Below are 17324 nucleotides of genomic sequence, written 5' to 3'. Positions count from 1 at the left end.
TCATTCTTTTAAACACATTATGAAGGCTGGCAAGCTCAATTGTGTTTAGTTGAGTCCATAGATTGGGCCCCTGGTGGAGTGGGAGGAGGGTTTTCAATCTCCGCAAATGCGAGGTGCGTATTATGGAGCGTACCATTTCAACTATAACATTTCTGTGAATAAACCATATATTTTGTTAGCCTTGGGCGGAGTCGCCTCATAAATGTTTCAGTGTCCATACATTGTGTATATATTCATTGTGAATGCAACCGAACTATTGGCGAATGCAGATATGTGTGTATTTGATCACCCCTTTTCCGCAAATAATTCTGGCTGACTAGCTTTCATCTGTCTCTTTCGGACCAGCGAAGTGCTGAAGTGAGGTTGTCCGCTGAACACCGGCCGCTAAAATCGTAAATCTAAAAGTGAGTGAAAAGAGACTTCAATTATTTACGGCGAGGTGGAAACATCTGACTTAATTTCTCCAATATCCTGTTTTTGTCTCGTTCCATCTCACTGTTCCAGCGCCACGTGGCTGAGAAGCAAGTCTTTCAACAGCGTCAGTCCATTTACTTGAGTCAAGCTATGCTAGTGCCTCCCTATGCTAGCTAGCATACCTAGCTAGCTTACTACAAAGTAACAACTGTTAGGTCTTGACTTTTTATTAATTATATGGTAACGATGCAACGACCTGGAATTAAAGCAATGGTGATTAGACAGCTAATTGAGAGGTGCCCTTTCACCTTAGTCGTGTGTCAGTAGACATCAACGGTTCTACAGTCAATGGTCTAGCATGGTGCCCCGTTAATGCTAAATAGCTATTGCTATTTGCTATTGCCGTCGTATCATTATCAGCATGTCTTTGAATGAGTTGGATTGACAGGTTGAGTTTCAGCAATTTAACTTTGAGTCCTGACATTTGTATTGTCTATGGATGTGGACTTTCTGCATTACCTGCCCTCAGGATAAGCTGCGTGCAAAAGTTAAGAAAATCAAAACTCTGACATAGTGACACACCATTTTACTTTTTTCCAGAGTTGAACCTTACGTCAGCTTTTAGGTTAACGTTACCACTGTCGCACCATATTGGATAGCCGATTACATTAGGTTAGGCGTTCTATACATTCTCCCTTACATAATGTCATGTGTAATAATGTTTCTATTTGCTATTCAAGTACTCCTAGTTCTCTACGTTTTATCTCCACTCAACAATGTTCCCTCATCTTTTTCCATTACTCATAATTTAAAGTTCAGAAGAGGCCTCAAAGCACCTTGTCTGCATCATTGTTACTATACACCTTGCAAGGTTAGTGATGGGGCTGTTTTGTGTTGGTGATTGCTTCCGGCCTGTTGTGAGAATTCCATTGCTCTCAACATTTGTGTGAGATATGCTCATCATGTATTTTGGTTAGCTGGTCTCCTATATTTCTCAGGATTTACTGTGATATATTATCTGTCTGGACGACTGTTGATGATTACTGATGTGTATTGCCTGATTTAATAGTTAAATGTCTTGCTGCATCTTTTGTTTGTTTTTGTGCTTGGATTGAACTTTGTGTGATTTATGTGGTTGTTCTTTGAAAACAAGGATGATCAAAAACACTAATCCATGTTGTTTGGAATTTCTTGCCATGTTTTGGTTTTCTATGGCACTGGTCTGCTGGAATTTTATTTAATGCTTTTCTAGAATTTTAATCTGTTCTTATAATTTCAGAGAATGTGTCAAATTAATTCTGTGTTCAGTTGTCTTCTGTGAGGTCTTGAAGTGTTGTTTATCAGCATTCTAAATGTCATGTTTTTGGTGTGATTTATTTGGTTTTATGGAATTGAATAAGGCTCTGCTCCCAAGCTTTACTTCTGAGGCCAATGACCGTAAGCTTTGTGGGGACTTGCATCAATGTCCCATGCTGCCCGACTAAGGCTAGCCGTAACTTTACACGATCCCCTGGCTGTTGTGCTTCTAGCTTTATGATTTACTTGTGGCCATCTTGGAGATGTGGTGACTAACCCGAACTCAAGACTAATTTGCTAGAATGTTTCTACATTTCGCTTCTCCCCTTCTTTTTTCACCTCACCTGCTTGATATGCTGGAAAACGCCAGATGTGCGCTCAGAGAGATTTGCCCCGACCCGATTTTTGGCAGAGGGGCGGTGCTGGCAGTGGAGGCTCAAACGGGCCCAGAGGAGGGGGCTTTCGCCCAGGGAACGGCCCCATGCTCATCAACCCCAGCCTGAACGGAGACAACCTGCATGTGGGGCGCCGCCGGCGTACCCACTCAGAGAGCCAGGCTGTGGCGGAGCCGGAGAGAGCCGGCCTGAGGGCCGAGGCAGCCCCTTTCAGCCCCTCGTCGCCATCGGCTGGCACGTGGGTGAACCGCAGCCTGTACGAGCAGGCTGATGGCTCCTTCCAGACGTGGCAGTCCAGTTCCCCCCCGACGACCTCGTCCCCAAGGGAGCGTGTGCCCCGGGCCCTGGTCTTCCGGTCCAGACGGAACCCTACTGGCGGTGCCGCAACCACTTACAGTTCCAGTGCTGCGCAGCACCGTGGTGACCAGGAGGAGAGTTATCACCAGGGAGGCCGAGGAGGCAGTTACCATAGAGGCCGTGGCCGCCAGTATGCAACCCGCACGCACTACCGCTCGTCATCGGAGCCAAAGCGGGCGAGGGTGTCCGATGGATCAGGGGTGGGCCGAGGAGGCCGAAGCAGAGGGTCTTCAGAGACCGAGCGCACTCATCAGAGGAACCCTGGAAAGTACGCAAAGTACCCCTGCGCATGGAGAGACTATTTCTGTTTGAATTTTTGTTAGGTTTTGTTTTGTTTTCTAACTTCACACTTTTTCTCTGCTATGCCTGTTTTTTGTGCTGTGATGACGTGCATTGGAGCTCTAGCTTAACTGTGAAGATATAGCTTGTCTAATCCGTATTTGTCACGTCACATGGTTTCTTTTTACTTTATATTTATGTATTTATTTATTTATTTATTTATTTATTTATTTTTATATCCGCTGTAACTTGTAATAGTTTGAGGACTAGTTTGGTGTACACTGACAGTTTGGTTTACACTGAGTCATGTTGTTGGACATAACTGGTAACTGTTGGACTTAATAAAGTTTTAAGATGAAAATAACTGCTGGTAAATTTAATTGTAAAAAAGTTAGTGTGGATTTGAAGCGGTCTCTTGCTAAGTAATGGTTGCTACCACACATTAAGATGTTATTAGTAGATCCATATTGGTTGATTAATGTATGAGGTCCATCCTATTCATACATGGCACATTTTCATTTTTTCCTTTTCAAACATGTTGTCTTTGTGCGTGGTTTACTTTTTTCAAACTTCAAATTGATAAAAGACAGTTGAGTGCAACCCCAGTTGCAGCCCAGTTGTCCACGTATGCATCTGTGTTCTGCATCTTTGAGTGTTTGTATGTTGAGTCAATGCAGTTCAATGCTGTATCTCGTTCACGGCTGTTGATGGTTTTCATTGAACTTGGCACTCAATATCTCTTTCTTGCATTTTCTCTTTCTCTGTCTGTAGAACAGTCACCATGAGTGGACTCCAGTGCCTGATGCAGGACAGTGTCTGGTTCGACAAGCCCAGGTATGACGAGGCCGAGCGGCGCTTCTACGAGGGCATGAACGGCATCACCCACTCCGCACAGCCGGTACGACTCCTGCCCTCCTCTCCGCTCCACTCTGTTCCGCACTGCACGCCTCTCAACTCTCGTCTTTGCTCCAAAGGGAGATGAGTCACACGCCTGCTCCATTGCTAGCTTCCTACTGAATACACCTCACGCAAGAGAGACGTATGAATGTGTTGGGCTTTTTCTGTAAGTGTTATTGTGGTGGGGGTGGTTTTAACAAGTTCACGACAAGTTAAACATCGCTTTCACCCAAAACTCAGTGATGGCAGTGGTTCTCAGCACTGCCCCTGTGGCAGTCATTCTGTTCTCTGCATGGTCCATCTTTCCCTGTTCTGCTTACGTGATTGAACTCCTCAACTCACCTGGGACCTGTACTACGAAGCAGAAATTTGGGCAGGGTTCCCATGGGTCATGGAATTTCTGGAATATCATGGAATTTTGGAAAGTCTATTGCCATCAGATAGCCTGGCTAGCGCCACCACGTTCATTTTCTCGTATTTGAAAAAAATGCTCAGATCCGTTTATTGGGTGCCACGGATGTCTATCAAATGCGTCTGTGCATAGCTCATCATCGTCTTGCTTTTCCCCCCTGTTCTGTGATTGGTTCCCTATCTCAGGCGAAAATTTGCTCCATGGTCTCCAGGCTGCCTTAGCAGCGTGAATCAAATCGCGCGCAAGGCAGCATGGGAACACCCAGGCTAGCCATCAGACTAAAAACAGAATGATTTTCATTCTATTCGTTCTGACCGAAAACATTTTTAACATTCCCGTTCCAGTGTTCTAAGGCCTCTACTCTAAATGGTAACCGGTAAGAGTGTTATACAAAAAGGGTTAATATTGTTCCTTTTAAAAATTACATTGGCTTTACCTTGATTTATTTTGGCTGGTGGCACAAAAGCCTAAGCTTTATCTGCATAGCAGCCTTAAAGCTTAAATCAAAGCACCTTAGATATCAAAGCTAACTGGTAAAAGCACTTTGTCTGAAATTAGGCGTGGACCGCAAATTGAAAGTAGGAAATTAGCGTATAACACAAGATCTTTAAAATGTCTGATGGCCTAACTTCAGGCACAGACATTTTCCTTGATTTAAGCCCTGTAAAAGCCTAACCTATACACATTGCTATCGACTGCCTGACACTAGACCTAGATATTTTCTTAGTGTCTTATGTTATTTTCACACAATGTTTCTGTAATTTAGGATACATATTAGGGCTGGGCAATATATATCGTCTGCGATAATATCGTGATTGTTGTTTTAATGATGTGCAAATTGACGTTATCGAGTATTTAAATTACTTAGGGGGGAAACACTCGAAATCACTCATTGAAACCTCATACATTCACTAAATCCAGAAGGTGCATGCAACAGAAGCGGGAGAAGATAGATAGATACTTTATTGATCCCCAAGGGGAAATTCAAAAGAAGCCCCTGGCTGCAGCAGAGCAAGTCACATGATCGCTAGTGGGTCCACGTTGTCACACGCACACCAAATGTTTATTTTGTGCAGCTAGTTCGTTCAAGTGTCATTGATGAATTACAGTCACATTTTTCCTACATGGTTTTATATTGAGAGAAAACATTAGCCTTTGAGTATTTTAATAGTCAGTTGTAAACAAAGAGCTCCTCTTATGTAACACTTTTATAAATGGACTGAAGTTCGCGCTAAATATCTACTTTTATCGATTATGCTAACCGATAGCATATCTATGGTATCTATATATATCTCTCATATATATTAGCCATAAGCTAACGCATTAGTTTCAATTCTGTAACTTGGATTGCTAGACTACATTATTGCTCTTCAACAAAACATTGAAGGATATAACTGAAATGTACTCTGTTGGTCTGCTTAGTTTGACAGTGAATCCTTTTGAAAGGAACTTCAGCTTCAGACTTTCTCTTGGGAAGCTGTTAGGCCTATCTTTTCTAATTTAGCTGGCTAGACCATGTCATTGCCACACACACAAGTGGGGGCAGAATTGTGTTGAGTGACAATGCATTGGTTGATTTGGTTACAAAGTCACAGGTTACGTTATTGTAATGATGCTATTCATAAATAATGAGCTGTAAACTTAGACTTTTAAAAACACAAGGATATACCGTATTGTTGGCACTCGTGACCTCAAGAAAAAGATGTGAAAAATCGATGGAACGGTTGTTTGGGGCTTGTCAAGCCAACTAAAAGATGCCCTGAGTGTATTGAACTTGCTTCGTAGTTTAGGCCCCAGGTGACTCTTTGCTAACCCAGAGCCTACTGATGACCGCAGCGTTTAATCAGGTGTGCTTTCAGCAGGGGTAGGTGGATGCTACGGAGAGTGGAGTGGCTGCTGTGCCAGGGCCAGAATTTAGAACCCAGTAGTTGAAATGCCAGTTAACATCTGAATGGAAGGTATTAATACTTGACATTTTTCAGGTTATATTTGTCTATGAAATAAATAGAAAACCCTCAGGGGGGTGCTTTACCCTTGCAAGAGTAGGGGTAAGGAATTGCTGGGCTAAGAAGAGCATCTGTTGCCAGGTGTAATGGTAAGTCAGGCTAGATAGATGGGTAGATAGATACTTTATTGATCTCCAAGGGGAAATTCAAGGCTAAGGCCCCGGGGCCCGTCAGAGGCCACAGAGCCTTGCGCAGTATGCCCCCAGTGTCCTTCGCCTGCTCTCTCTTCTTTCTCTTCGCTTTCTAGCAATGCTAGCATATACCAGAGTTGAAATATGCAGAAGAAGCTTCTCAACTCTTGTTCTCTCTTTTAGTGTGAGTGTGAGAGTGCGTGCGTGCGCATACATGTGCGGGTGTGTTTATATATACGTTTGAGAGTGTGTGTATGTATATTTGTGTGTGTGTGTGCGTGTATACATGTATGCATATTTGTGTGTGTGTGTGTGTGTGTGTGTGTGTGTGTGTGTGTGTTTGCCTGCCCTCTCTCTTTCTATCTGGCTTTGCCTGCCTGTTTGACCCCCTCCCCCATCTCTGCCCCCCCTCCTCCCCTCTCCACTGTACCTCCTCCCCTCTCAGCCTCAGGAGAGAGAAGCTAGTGCCATCCTGCAGGACATTGCTAAAGCCCGCCAGAATATCCAGAAATCCCTAGCCGGAGTGAGTACCGTTCCCTTCATAGTCAGACCAAACGAAATCCCTAATCAGACGTGTACGTATAGGCTAAGTTTATTTCATCATCATTTTTATTTATTTTTTGTGTTGGAACCCTTCCCGAATGGATTTGAGTACTGAAAAAAGCAGTGTTGAGACTTCCTTCCCCAATGTGTTTTAATGCCACAGCCAGGAATGTCTAACTTGAGTCGGAAGACCGCTTTAGACCCCCACCCCCACCCCCAGTCAGTAAAGCCCAGTAGCATAAGCTTGTGACTGGGTATCTCATCCCGCATTACGTCCCCTGTCCTGCGTGTTGGATTGTAAAAACAACTTTTAGGGGGAAAATACCTCTCTCCCTAACCTTTTACTTGGGTACAGTTTTAACCTCTGCAACCATTTGTATAAATGGTTGCATTTTGATTTAATCCTATTAAAGGAAGATTCCCACGTACCCCCTTTTTGAAAGTCTAACACTGCTAACACCTGTTTAACTGCAATGTGTGGGTCCTTGTCCGGTTCCTAGGCCACAGGTACTGACAGATGCAAGGTTGAAGTGGCTGCTGCTCTACTCATGCCAAAGACATGCCGTGTCATTTCCTCTTTTCTTATAATGGAATCTGTTTGATGGTTGCAAATTGTCATGGAATCAGCTTTCATGTGATCTAGACTCACACAATGTAGCTTCATGTTCCACTTGACTGGGTCTTTATTATTCTGTATCTGTGTAAAATATGGCTCAGTTTCCACTCAACCAAAACTTAAACTTGGCATCAATTAATTTAACTTTTATTATTTGTCAAATCTTTGTCCGCATAGTCATTACACTCCTTCCCTAAATAAAATCAAGTTGAACTCCAGATAGATTCCCATAGAATGTGATTCATGCTCCAAGAAATCACTGTGACTTATTTGCAATAATGCACAAATTGATGGTCAGTTATCTCCTAACATCTTCTGGGGTGTATTTGTGGTATGGGGACAAAGCTGGGTAAGTTAACCCAAAGCAAGTGGCAAGCCTCCTAAAAGAAGAGCCCTGTGGCTTCATTCTCCCAGCAAAACAAAGCCAAACATCTCCTTATTTTAACCCAGGTTTGTTTCTAATCCATGAATGTGAAATATCCCCTTGGTGGCATTAGTGGGCCATCCAACAATATATTGTGAATGTATGTGTGCGAGGAGAATGGCATTGGAATTTAACCCGCATTTTAACCTCCTGTCTTGGATCACTCTCGTGTATAGGCACACTCACACGCATACACAAGGGCTGGGTAGAGCGTGCAGTAGTGGACCTTGCGTCTGTAGTGTCTTGTGACCCCAACCGAGGCATGACCGCAAAAAGGGCAGGGTCCCCATCTACAACCCCTGGCATAAATTATGGAATCACCAGTCTTGGAGGATGTTCATTAAGTTGTTTAATTTTTTAGAAAAAAGCCAGATCACAGACATGACACAAAACTAAGTTCATTTCAAATGGCAACTTTCTGGCTTTAGGAAACATAATTTATGCCAGGGGTTGTACATGGTGGAGATCCATTATGGACCTTCCACTATGGTTGCATGGTCCGACTACATCATAATACGCATGCTTGTGATCTCTCACTGTCTGTATGTATGTGTATGGTATATGTAACATAGTGTATGGTTCTGTAGCGGTGTTGATACTGTGTGCATGTGATGTGATGTGCTGTGTTGTGATGTGTTATGATGCGTTGTGTTGTGATGTGAGAGGACTATATGTGCGGTATGGCATACATCACGCTCTTGATAATCTGTTCAGCCTTCTATCTTTTGGGGAGGTACTGGACTATGTTAAGCTTTGCTTTTGTTTAAAAACAATGTTTTGACTTTGTATTTTTTTTATTTACATGCTTTAGTGTTTGGAAACACCTTTTTTACAGTGCATGAAAATGCACTGTACTGTTCTTCCTAGGCTTCTTCTTATTCTTCTTCTAATGCAGTTAATTCAGCTTCAACCGCTTAACGTAGAAACTTCATTCAAACTTTGTTACGTAAGTCTTACTTGTGACATCCGGGCTTTGTATTTTTCATCTTTATAACTTTTATACTATTAATTAAAAACTACTCAAAATTTCCCCATAGACTTAACATTAGGCTGATGACATCAAAATCAGGCTGTTAAGCAATTAGAATCCTAGGCCGGGTGGCCAGGCCACCTGCACCAACTGTCAGTTTCTCAGGCTTTAAAGGAACACGCCACCCAATGTCAGTAGTAATATATGTTCTTACCTTAACTTTCACGAGTTGAGTCATACCTCTCCCGTGTCGGTACGTGCACTCAAACGCTCTGGTGCGGGGCACGAATGTGTTAGCATGTCGCTATGCTAGCGGGCTCAGGACGCATATAGATAGAAGTAATCAAAAACATCCACGTTTTCCCTACTTAAATACAGTTGCACGAGTAGTTCCTAAAAATGTGTAAGGTCACACAACATGAAACGTGGCAATTTTCCAAGCGAATAAACAGGAGAACTACAATGTGTGGCGCAATAGCACGTGGGAGTACTTCGACCTAGCCTAGTAATATTAATTAACACCTAATTGTAGATCCCACCTTGGGTGGCGTGTTCCTTTTAAGCAGAGAATGTCTAATAAGGGGAGAATTGCCACTCTCGGAAACCTTCCGGTTTCTGAACTGGTTGCAGTTCCTTCTGTGGTTCCATGTGATGGCGCTCGTCCACGAGTGCAGAATAAATGGAGGTCTATGGTGCTGTACCCCTCAAAATCCACTTTTTTCAGGATATAATTTTTTTTCAAGTAGTTTGAATATTATATTCGAAAGGGGAGGCCAAGAAAATACACTTGGTTGAGTATTATATTTTTTAAAGTCACTTAATTGTTCTAAAAAGCCTTTCAAACATGTCTGACGTCATTCATTAGCACAATGCTAGTGTGTTATGGGCAACAAAGACCCAACCTGTAGAAGTTGAAGTTATACGAACTACAATCAAATCTGAGATTTGTCAACGACAATCAGGTGAAGGAGACAAATTTAGCCGTCTAGCTCTATTGACTCCCATTCATTTTGCACTCATGGCGATCGCCCCCAGTGGAACTCCAAATTTCGGTACAATGGAACTTTAATACAGAGTGGCCAGGCTCTCCGTAGACGGGCTCTGCTTTAAGCATACAATCTCATTGTCTTAAGACTACAGATCCTTTTCCACTGCTTCCTCTGTCCACAATAATTCACTGTTAAACAATTTAACCATTTAAACTATCCACCTATTTAACTGTTCAGCCATTCCAACTATATTAAACCACCACCTACCTAGCAACCAACATAGCAACCACACCAAGCACCCTAGCAACAGCCTAGCAACCACTTACACAGTTACAATCTAGCAACCAATGAGTTTAACCTAGCAACCAGCATAGCAACCACCACGACTAATATAGCAACAGCCTAGCAACCACCTCAAGTACCATAGCAACAGCCTAGCAACCATGTCAAATACCCTAGCAACAGCCTAGCAACCACTTCCACAGTTACAACCTAGCAACCAATACAGTAACCAATGAGTAACCTAGCAACCAGCATAGCAAAATCTGTGAATATGCGTTCATTTGGGAATCTGTGCATCTTAAAATCCTCTCGTGAATGATCCGCCATTTAACCTTAACAGAGCGGAGCTCAGCCCTATCTAGAGCCGTCTTGTGCTGGTGTGTTTGCACTTTACCGCGCTGGTCGGGGAAACAAATAAACAAACTTCGTTAGTGGGACGAAAGTACATAAGTAGGCCTAGTTCTAAGTTGTGTTTTAGTATTATATTTGCATTACTTTAGCTTGGGTTTTGTATTATTACCTAGAAATATGCTAACCATTCGCGGCTTCAGTTCCAGACAGGTCATCATAATAAGTTATTAAAACCTTCGGGGCTAACTCCTTTCATTTCTGCTGCAGCAGGTTGTGCGCAACAGAGTAGACAGACATAAGATGCAGTCTGAGGAGTTCCAGCTTTATTCCGTTACCCGCAGTTGAAACTAAACCGAAGTTTCCCTCACAAATTCTGATTTGGTCGCTATACTGTAGCTTATTCCAAGCTGAGCTGTTTATGAGCGTTTAGTCCTAAATGAAAACGATTCAACTCTCTAGCCACTCACTCGCAATTCACTGACGTCAGGTTCACTTAAAGGAGCCACACATACTGTAGCCTAGGGCTAGACTACTGTTGTTGTTTACTGCCGTACTATTGAGGACTTATGAGTTCTGTCCATCATTTGGTGGTAGGTAAAATTACTGCAATAAAATTATGCTTATTAAATGCTTTCCCCAAATCACTTTTCACAAATGTTTAAGAGTAATATTATCGGTTATCGTATCGGTATCGGCCACAACAAACCAATCAATATCGGTTATCGGCCCTAAAATTCCATATCGGTGCATCTCTAATAGCAACCACCATAACTACCATAGCAACAGCCTAGCAACCACTTCCACAGTTACAACCTAGCAACCAGCATAGCAACCACCTCAAGTACCCTAGCAACAGCCTAGCAACCATGTCAAATACCTTAGCAACAGCCTAGCAACCACCACAATGTCAACCTAGCAACCACCATAGCAACCTACAGGTAGCAATCAGCATAGCCCCCACTTATTTTGGCATAACAACCAACATATGTACCCTAGCAACACTATTGTAACTATATCTGCATTATTTATTTTTACTCTGTATGATATTTTAAATCATATTTTTGTATTTTCATGCACTGTATTTCCTTCAGGAAATGCTTTTCCAGTTTAATCCATGTTAAAAAAAGTAGAATGTTTTCATTTATCTTGGTGTTGAATCTGTTAATCCTGTTCTTTCCTCAGCTCCCCTTACATCTTATTACATTTGCAGCCCTTTCCTGTAGTGGGTCCAATAGTCTGTCATCTCTTTGTCCTCCCTGTAAATATGTCCTGTTGAATGGTTTTGTGCAAATGAACCGTAGCTGAAGACAGCACTGCAGCCAGGCCGGGGTCAGTCTCGTCCCCAAAAGCAGCAGCAGCGCCGCAATCGGACCGTAAGTCCCCCCCGGCCTGTTCACCAGCCAAGCCCCCCCCCCCTACTCGCCAGCTGTCTGTGCAAATGGCGGAGACGCAGGAAGACGAAGAGGAGGGTGTGGGCTGCTAACTGCACGTGTGTGTGTGTGTGTGTGTGTGTGTGTCTCTCAGCTCGTGTCCAGAAGGCGTGCTGCCTCGTCCACTCCCCCGCTGTTGCCCCATGACGCCCACCACCTGCCTCGAGCAGGCAGCCGCTTGCCAACCTCGTGTGGCACCGCTGAGTGCACCTGACCACACGGGCACCGGCAGGGTGTCCCAGCAGCAGAGTCGGAGGCAGCGGGGGAGGAGGAGGAGGACCTCTGCTCTGCCCGCTCTGCTGCCTGTGGTCTCAGGGAAGGGGAGGAGGTGGTGGTGGTGGTGGTGGTGGTGGGTGGAGTGGCTCACCGACTGACTGCATGCTCTCCCTGAAGTGTTTGTGGGAGGTTTTGGAGCCGAGCTGTGGAGACCTTTTAAAGCGATACTGACACCTTCCCCCCCTATTTATTTATTTATTTATTTATTTATTTAGTTATTTATTGTGTGCCTCATATATAGTGTTACTCGTAAAGTGATTTACTGATAAATGAATGTGTTTGACTGTGTGGAACAGTGATGACCTGAAAACATTGGACCTCATACCAGAACTAGTCTCATTGGTTCAGATATCTGGGCGTTGGCTAGAAGGTTTTGAAGGCAACTCTGGATATTTCTTAGGTTTGGGGTTTTCTCCAGGTCCATGAGTGCAGACCTGGTTGAGTCAGTGTTGTTTTTTTTATTTTTATTTTTTTTATCAGTTATTAGTGTACAAGCAATTTGGCTTTAAAAGCTTTTTGGAGACTGTGAAAATGTATAATTTTCATGATTCTGCTGTACTGGTTATTCTCTGTCTGCATGGGTCAGTTGCGACATTTACAAACATCCTGTGAAGTGAAGGTTTTACTAGCAGAGCTTGCTGCTACATTCATCTGAACCAGTGTCAAAAAGACTGTTCTAGTAAGAGGCCTGATGTTGTGTGACTTGCACATCAAATATTTACTGTTGTGTACTCTCTTCAATGCAATCTTGAGTCCCACTCTAAGAGTAAGCGTGTAAGTGATTACGTAAATTGATTTTCAGCATGTTGGTTCATTTATTTTATTTTTTAATTTACTGGGTCATTGCCATGCTCCTTTTACAAGTGTGGCCTTTTCCCGATTCCATGTAGGCCACTGCAACTGAAGCATGGTGTTATTGGTTGCCACATGGCCAATCTTGCATGTCACTTTGTGTTATTATCAGTGTGTTATCATTCTGAGTGCCCCCCCACACACACACACACCCACACCAGTCCATTACTGTTTTGATTTGGATCACTTATCACCCAGCCCACCCCCACCCCTCTCCCATACGCCTTATATACTCATCTGCCTCCCCGCCCACCCCATCCATCCCCCATGCGTACATTCTTTATGTATTTGTGTGTGTGTGTGTTAACTGAATGCTCAGATTTGGTTTTTGTTTGTCAATAGACCTCATCGAGCAGCACAGGGGCTGGAGACCAGACAGACCTTGTGTCACGCATGAAGAGTCTGGAGTTGGAGAACCAGAGCTTGCACAAAGGTATGTGTGTGTGTGTATAGAATGTGAATCCAGTAGGCCTGGGTGATTAAAACAATAGCGAAATATTGCAGTTGACACCTTCATCAATGGCAATAATAGTGTTTTCATAGAATGTTCAGTGGTTTCATTAAAATGCATCACATTAAAAGCATCCGGAAAGCAAACACGCAAGCAAACACACAATCCTCTAGCATTCTCTCTCTCTGGTTCAGGCGGTCATGGTCATATATGTGGAATGGATAATGTGCAATGAATGACAGACCAACAGCCAGTTTTTAAAGGAGCTATGTTTAATTCTGTTGGATGTGAGTGGTCTTTAGAAGCGAGTAAATATCTAGAGAACAGAGGATGTTGACGCAACATAATGCTGTTGAAGGTGCTATGTTAAGGGATTAAAAAAAAAAAAGATTATTTGATGGTAATAAACGTGATCGTAGCAATGCGGCTGCCCGCTACCCCTAAAGTGAATAACAGCTGATCCGAACGGGACTGAGACTGTGATTAAACACCCTTTTATTAGAACGTTAGCACAAACATAGTATTCCAGCGCACACACCAACATGACATTCCAAGGCATTCAGGACGCCGCCTGCAACACAAACATAAATCGCAACATTACTGAAAGGCCAAAGACAATGCAACACAGTACAAACAGTTCACAAACATGGACAAAGACTAAGAAACACTCGCGCTACAGCCGCACTGGCTTCCGGCTGCTGTAGGCTGGGAAGGGACCCGACGTGAAGTCGGGAAGGACTTTGTGCATTGGGGGGTGTGACGTCAGAGATGTGCGGGGATCAAGTGTGTGAGATAATAGGGGTGTTTTTGGCTTTCATGTGTTGGGGGAATATTTAAGGGGGATACAGAGGATGTATAATGATGTTAGGCAGTTAAATATGTGAAGAGTGTTGTGCTGACTATGTATGGTGATATTTGAACCAGAAATGTATGTTTGGAGAGATAATTGATTTTGGTTATGATGGTGGGTTAGGCCATGCAAAATATATTCTTGGCCAAAACGGGTCTAAAGGAGAGAAGGGTCTGAAGTGAGCTTGAGACAACACCTAGACATTGAATAGCGCTACACATCAGTCAATCCTTGTGGGGGGAGAATTGTTATATTTTTGCTGAAATGGTAAGGTTTATGTGTGTAAGGTCAAGGAAAGTGTCAAGGCTGGATTACTGGATTTAAAATCCACAGGACATTCAGCACTAAGAGCTTGTTAATGAATGTGCTTGTTGAACTCTGTGCCACCCCTCTCTCTCTCTCTCTCCCCCTCCCTGTTGCGATGAGCAGCTGTAAATGACCTCAGATCCATGATGTCCAAGATGGAGGCGCGTCTCACCGTGCTGGAGAAGGCCAAACCTGCTGCCGCTTCACCAGCCTCCGCACACGCCGCCAAGGTGAGTCTCCTGGGCCCGGACCCTCGCTAGCAGGATCAGCCTGCGGGCCAGCAACTTGGAGCCTCGGACGTCATGTAACGGAGTTCCTCTTCCACCTCTGCCCTGGATGTGGGTGGTGGATTGAGTTCGAGAAGGGGCCTATGAGTAGTCATCGTGTTAGTAACCTGCTCTGCGATAAACGAATGAGGATTCAAATGGGAATTCAAATATATATATCACACACACACAAACACATATATATGTATGTTCTTGTATGCTGCGTTAGTTCCTTGAATATCAAGGAGTTGGGCCTGGAAAAGTCTTGAAAAGGTTTTGAATTTGATGTGTGGGAACCCTGATTCCATAATCACAAATGTAAATCATTATTTTTCTATTTTGTTAATGCCTTGCACAGACCGTGGTTGTCCAGGCGCCCAAGAAGGTCGAAGTGAAAGATGAGGAGGAGGATGACGACGATGACTTGGACCTGTTCGGCGACGACGACGACGATGAGGAGGCAGAGCGCCTCAAGGCAGAGAGGGTGAAGGCGTACACTGAAAAGAAGTCCAAGAAGCCAGTGCTCATCGCCAAATCCTCCATCCTGCTCGACGTCAAGCCTGTATGTGGCAGCAGTATTATTCTCCCCTTTCTGGTGCAGCACTTGCTGCAGCTGTTGTGATGTGCATGATGTAGTGTTTTGTCTGGAATTGGATGCATTTGTTTTTATTTTGTTTTGCGTTTGTTTCTTTCTCCCTGTCTCTGTTGTAACTAGGGCTGTCACTTTTGTGAAAAAATCCTGTTAGATTCTTGAGACATAATTGTTCATTGAATCGATTGTAAAATCGATTTTTCATGTCTAAAGACGTTTTTTCATGTCGCACAGGTTGATTGCGTTTTCCTCAATTTTTTGGCAAAACACCAGCAGCACAGCAGCCGATTGAAACGGCTGTTTCCGGTGCGTGAAATTGGTGGGAATTTTATTTTTAGCTTTCGCAATGATTACTGCACTTCGGAATTCTTTGTTATTTTTCTGCTTGTTTGTGAGTTTTGTTACAGCTATTTTTTTCATTTGTTTAATTTGTTTAAAATTAATAGTGTACATATTTGGTTAAAATCGATTCCCTATTTTAGTTTTCGAAACTTGTTGGTTGGTCCAATCGATTTTCGAACGTAAAGTGACAGCCCTAGTTGTAACTGCCTCGCTCGCTCTCACTCTCTACCTAGCTCTCTCTGACGTCAAATTCAGTGTGCTTTGGAGCATGAATGATTGATAGAGATACAATAGTATTGAAACATTCAACATCTAACACTATATGTGTTTGTGGGTGCTGACAAAAAAACAGGGTCATTCTCCTAAAGCTGTAAAAGCACTAGCCTGCCTGCAGAGCTTCTAAGCTGGAGAATCTGGACTCTGAGGATTATCTCACACTCATATATTATGCATGGTCTTGAAGCATCCAGTGGAGTGTTTTGAGTGTGTGTATGTGTCCGCCTCCGTTTGTCTCTGTGTGGTTGTTTGTGTGGTGTTGTGCGAGGGAAGCAGTGTTTTGACGTGTGTGTGTGTATGGCCTTCTCTGCCTCCCAGTGGGACGACGAGACGGACATGGCCAAGATGGAGGAGTGTGTGCGCTCTGTCCAGACAGATGGGCTCCTGTGGGGCGCCTCTAAGCTGGTGCCTGTGGGCTATGGCATCAAGAAGCTGCAGATCAACTGCGTGGTGGAGGATGACAAGGTGGGCACAGACTACCTGGAGGAGGAGATCACCAAGTTTGAGGACTATGTGAGTACCATCTGTTTAATGTTAACAGCATTTTGTTTCCCTTGGATGATCAGTCAAACCTAGGTGTAGGCAGAATGTAGAGGTGTGGACAAAATTTACATTTTATATATTGTATGTTTATTAATTGTATTTTGTTAAGAGACCGTTGTCTTCCAGTGGCGAGTGTCTTCAAAGAAGTGTGTGAATTTGTTACCAAACTTGGGCGTTTAATTTTAATCTGATACCGGATAAATATTTTAGGATATTTTACTCCTACCTGTAGCCAGGATTAAATGCTGGGTGTTTTAATTAAATTCTTGGCCAAAATCTGGATTTTAAACCCCAATAATATTCCGGATTATGTTGATCCTGCACTAAAATTCACAAAATCTTGTGAAAATAAACAGCTGCTTCAGTTTGTATATATTAACACTTACAAAACATGCCATGGAACTCACAATTGAATGGAGCAATTGAATAATAAACTGTGTTTTGTAAATTAGTGAAATTATCCAATTTAGTAATACATTCAGTTAAACAAAAATGTTAACAATGACAAAGGTGCAAAACCTCTACTACTATATATATATATATATATATATATGAGAGAGAGATATATAGATATAGATATCTATATACTATAAATATAAAAAAAAAATATTTTAAATCAACTGATTGGTCTGTATGTCTGGCTATTTCAGGTCCAAAGTGTGGATGTTGCTGCCTTCAATAAGATCTAAGCCTCCTTGGTCCAGATTGGTGTGCTGTGCTGGTGTTTTTGCTGCTTTAAGTTTGAACGGTTTCAAAATAAAAACAGTTTTGCGTTAAG

At 43.1% G+C, this 17324-nt stretch overlaps 1 protein-coding gene across 10 annotated transcripts; it reads left to right on the top strand.

The window, feature by feature from the left end:
- Nucleotides 1-262: 262 nt before the first annotated feature.
- eef1da (eukaryotic translation elongation factor 1 delta a (guanine nucleotide exchange protein)) lies at nt 263-17323 on the top strand. 10 transcript variants are annotated; one of them, XM_048270876.1, is made up of 11 exons: nt 310-404; nt 1229-1285; nt 2081-2730; nt 3513-3639; nt 6633-6710; nt 11664-11735; nt 13263-13353; nt 14651-14757; nt 15152-15355; nt 16322-16516; nt 17197-17323. In XM_048270876.1, exons 3-11 carry the CDS (start codon nt 2081-2083, stop codon nt 17233-17235), a joined length of 1563 nt encoding a protein of 520 aa, XP_048126833.1. In that variant the 5' UTR covers nt 310-404; nt 1229-1285; the 3' UTR covers nt 17236-17323. The 10 variants fall into 10 exon arrangements, with proteins under 10 accessions (XP_048083650.1, XP_048083905.1, XP_048126833.1 ...); XM_048227343.1 differs by lacking the exon at nt 11664-11735 and adding an exon at nt 12822-12842 and having other exon boundaries at nt 311-404; XM_048227251.1 differs by having other exon boundaries at nt 326-404; nt 1234-1285.
- Nucleotide 17324: the final 1 nt, after the last annotated feature.

The sequence above is a fragment of the Alosa alosa genome, chromosome 1, assembly GCF_017589495.1.
Source record: "Alosa alosa isolate M-15738 ecotype Scorff River chromosome 1, AALO_Geno_1.1, whole genome shotgun sequence".
NCBI lineage: Eukaryota > Metazoa > Chordata > Actinopteri > Clupeiformes > Clupeidae > Alosa > Alosa alosa.
The sequence above is the reverse complement of the archived record's forward strand: the minus strand, read 5'-3'. Positions and strand labels throughout refer to the sequence as shown.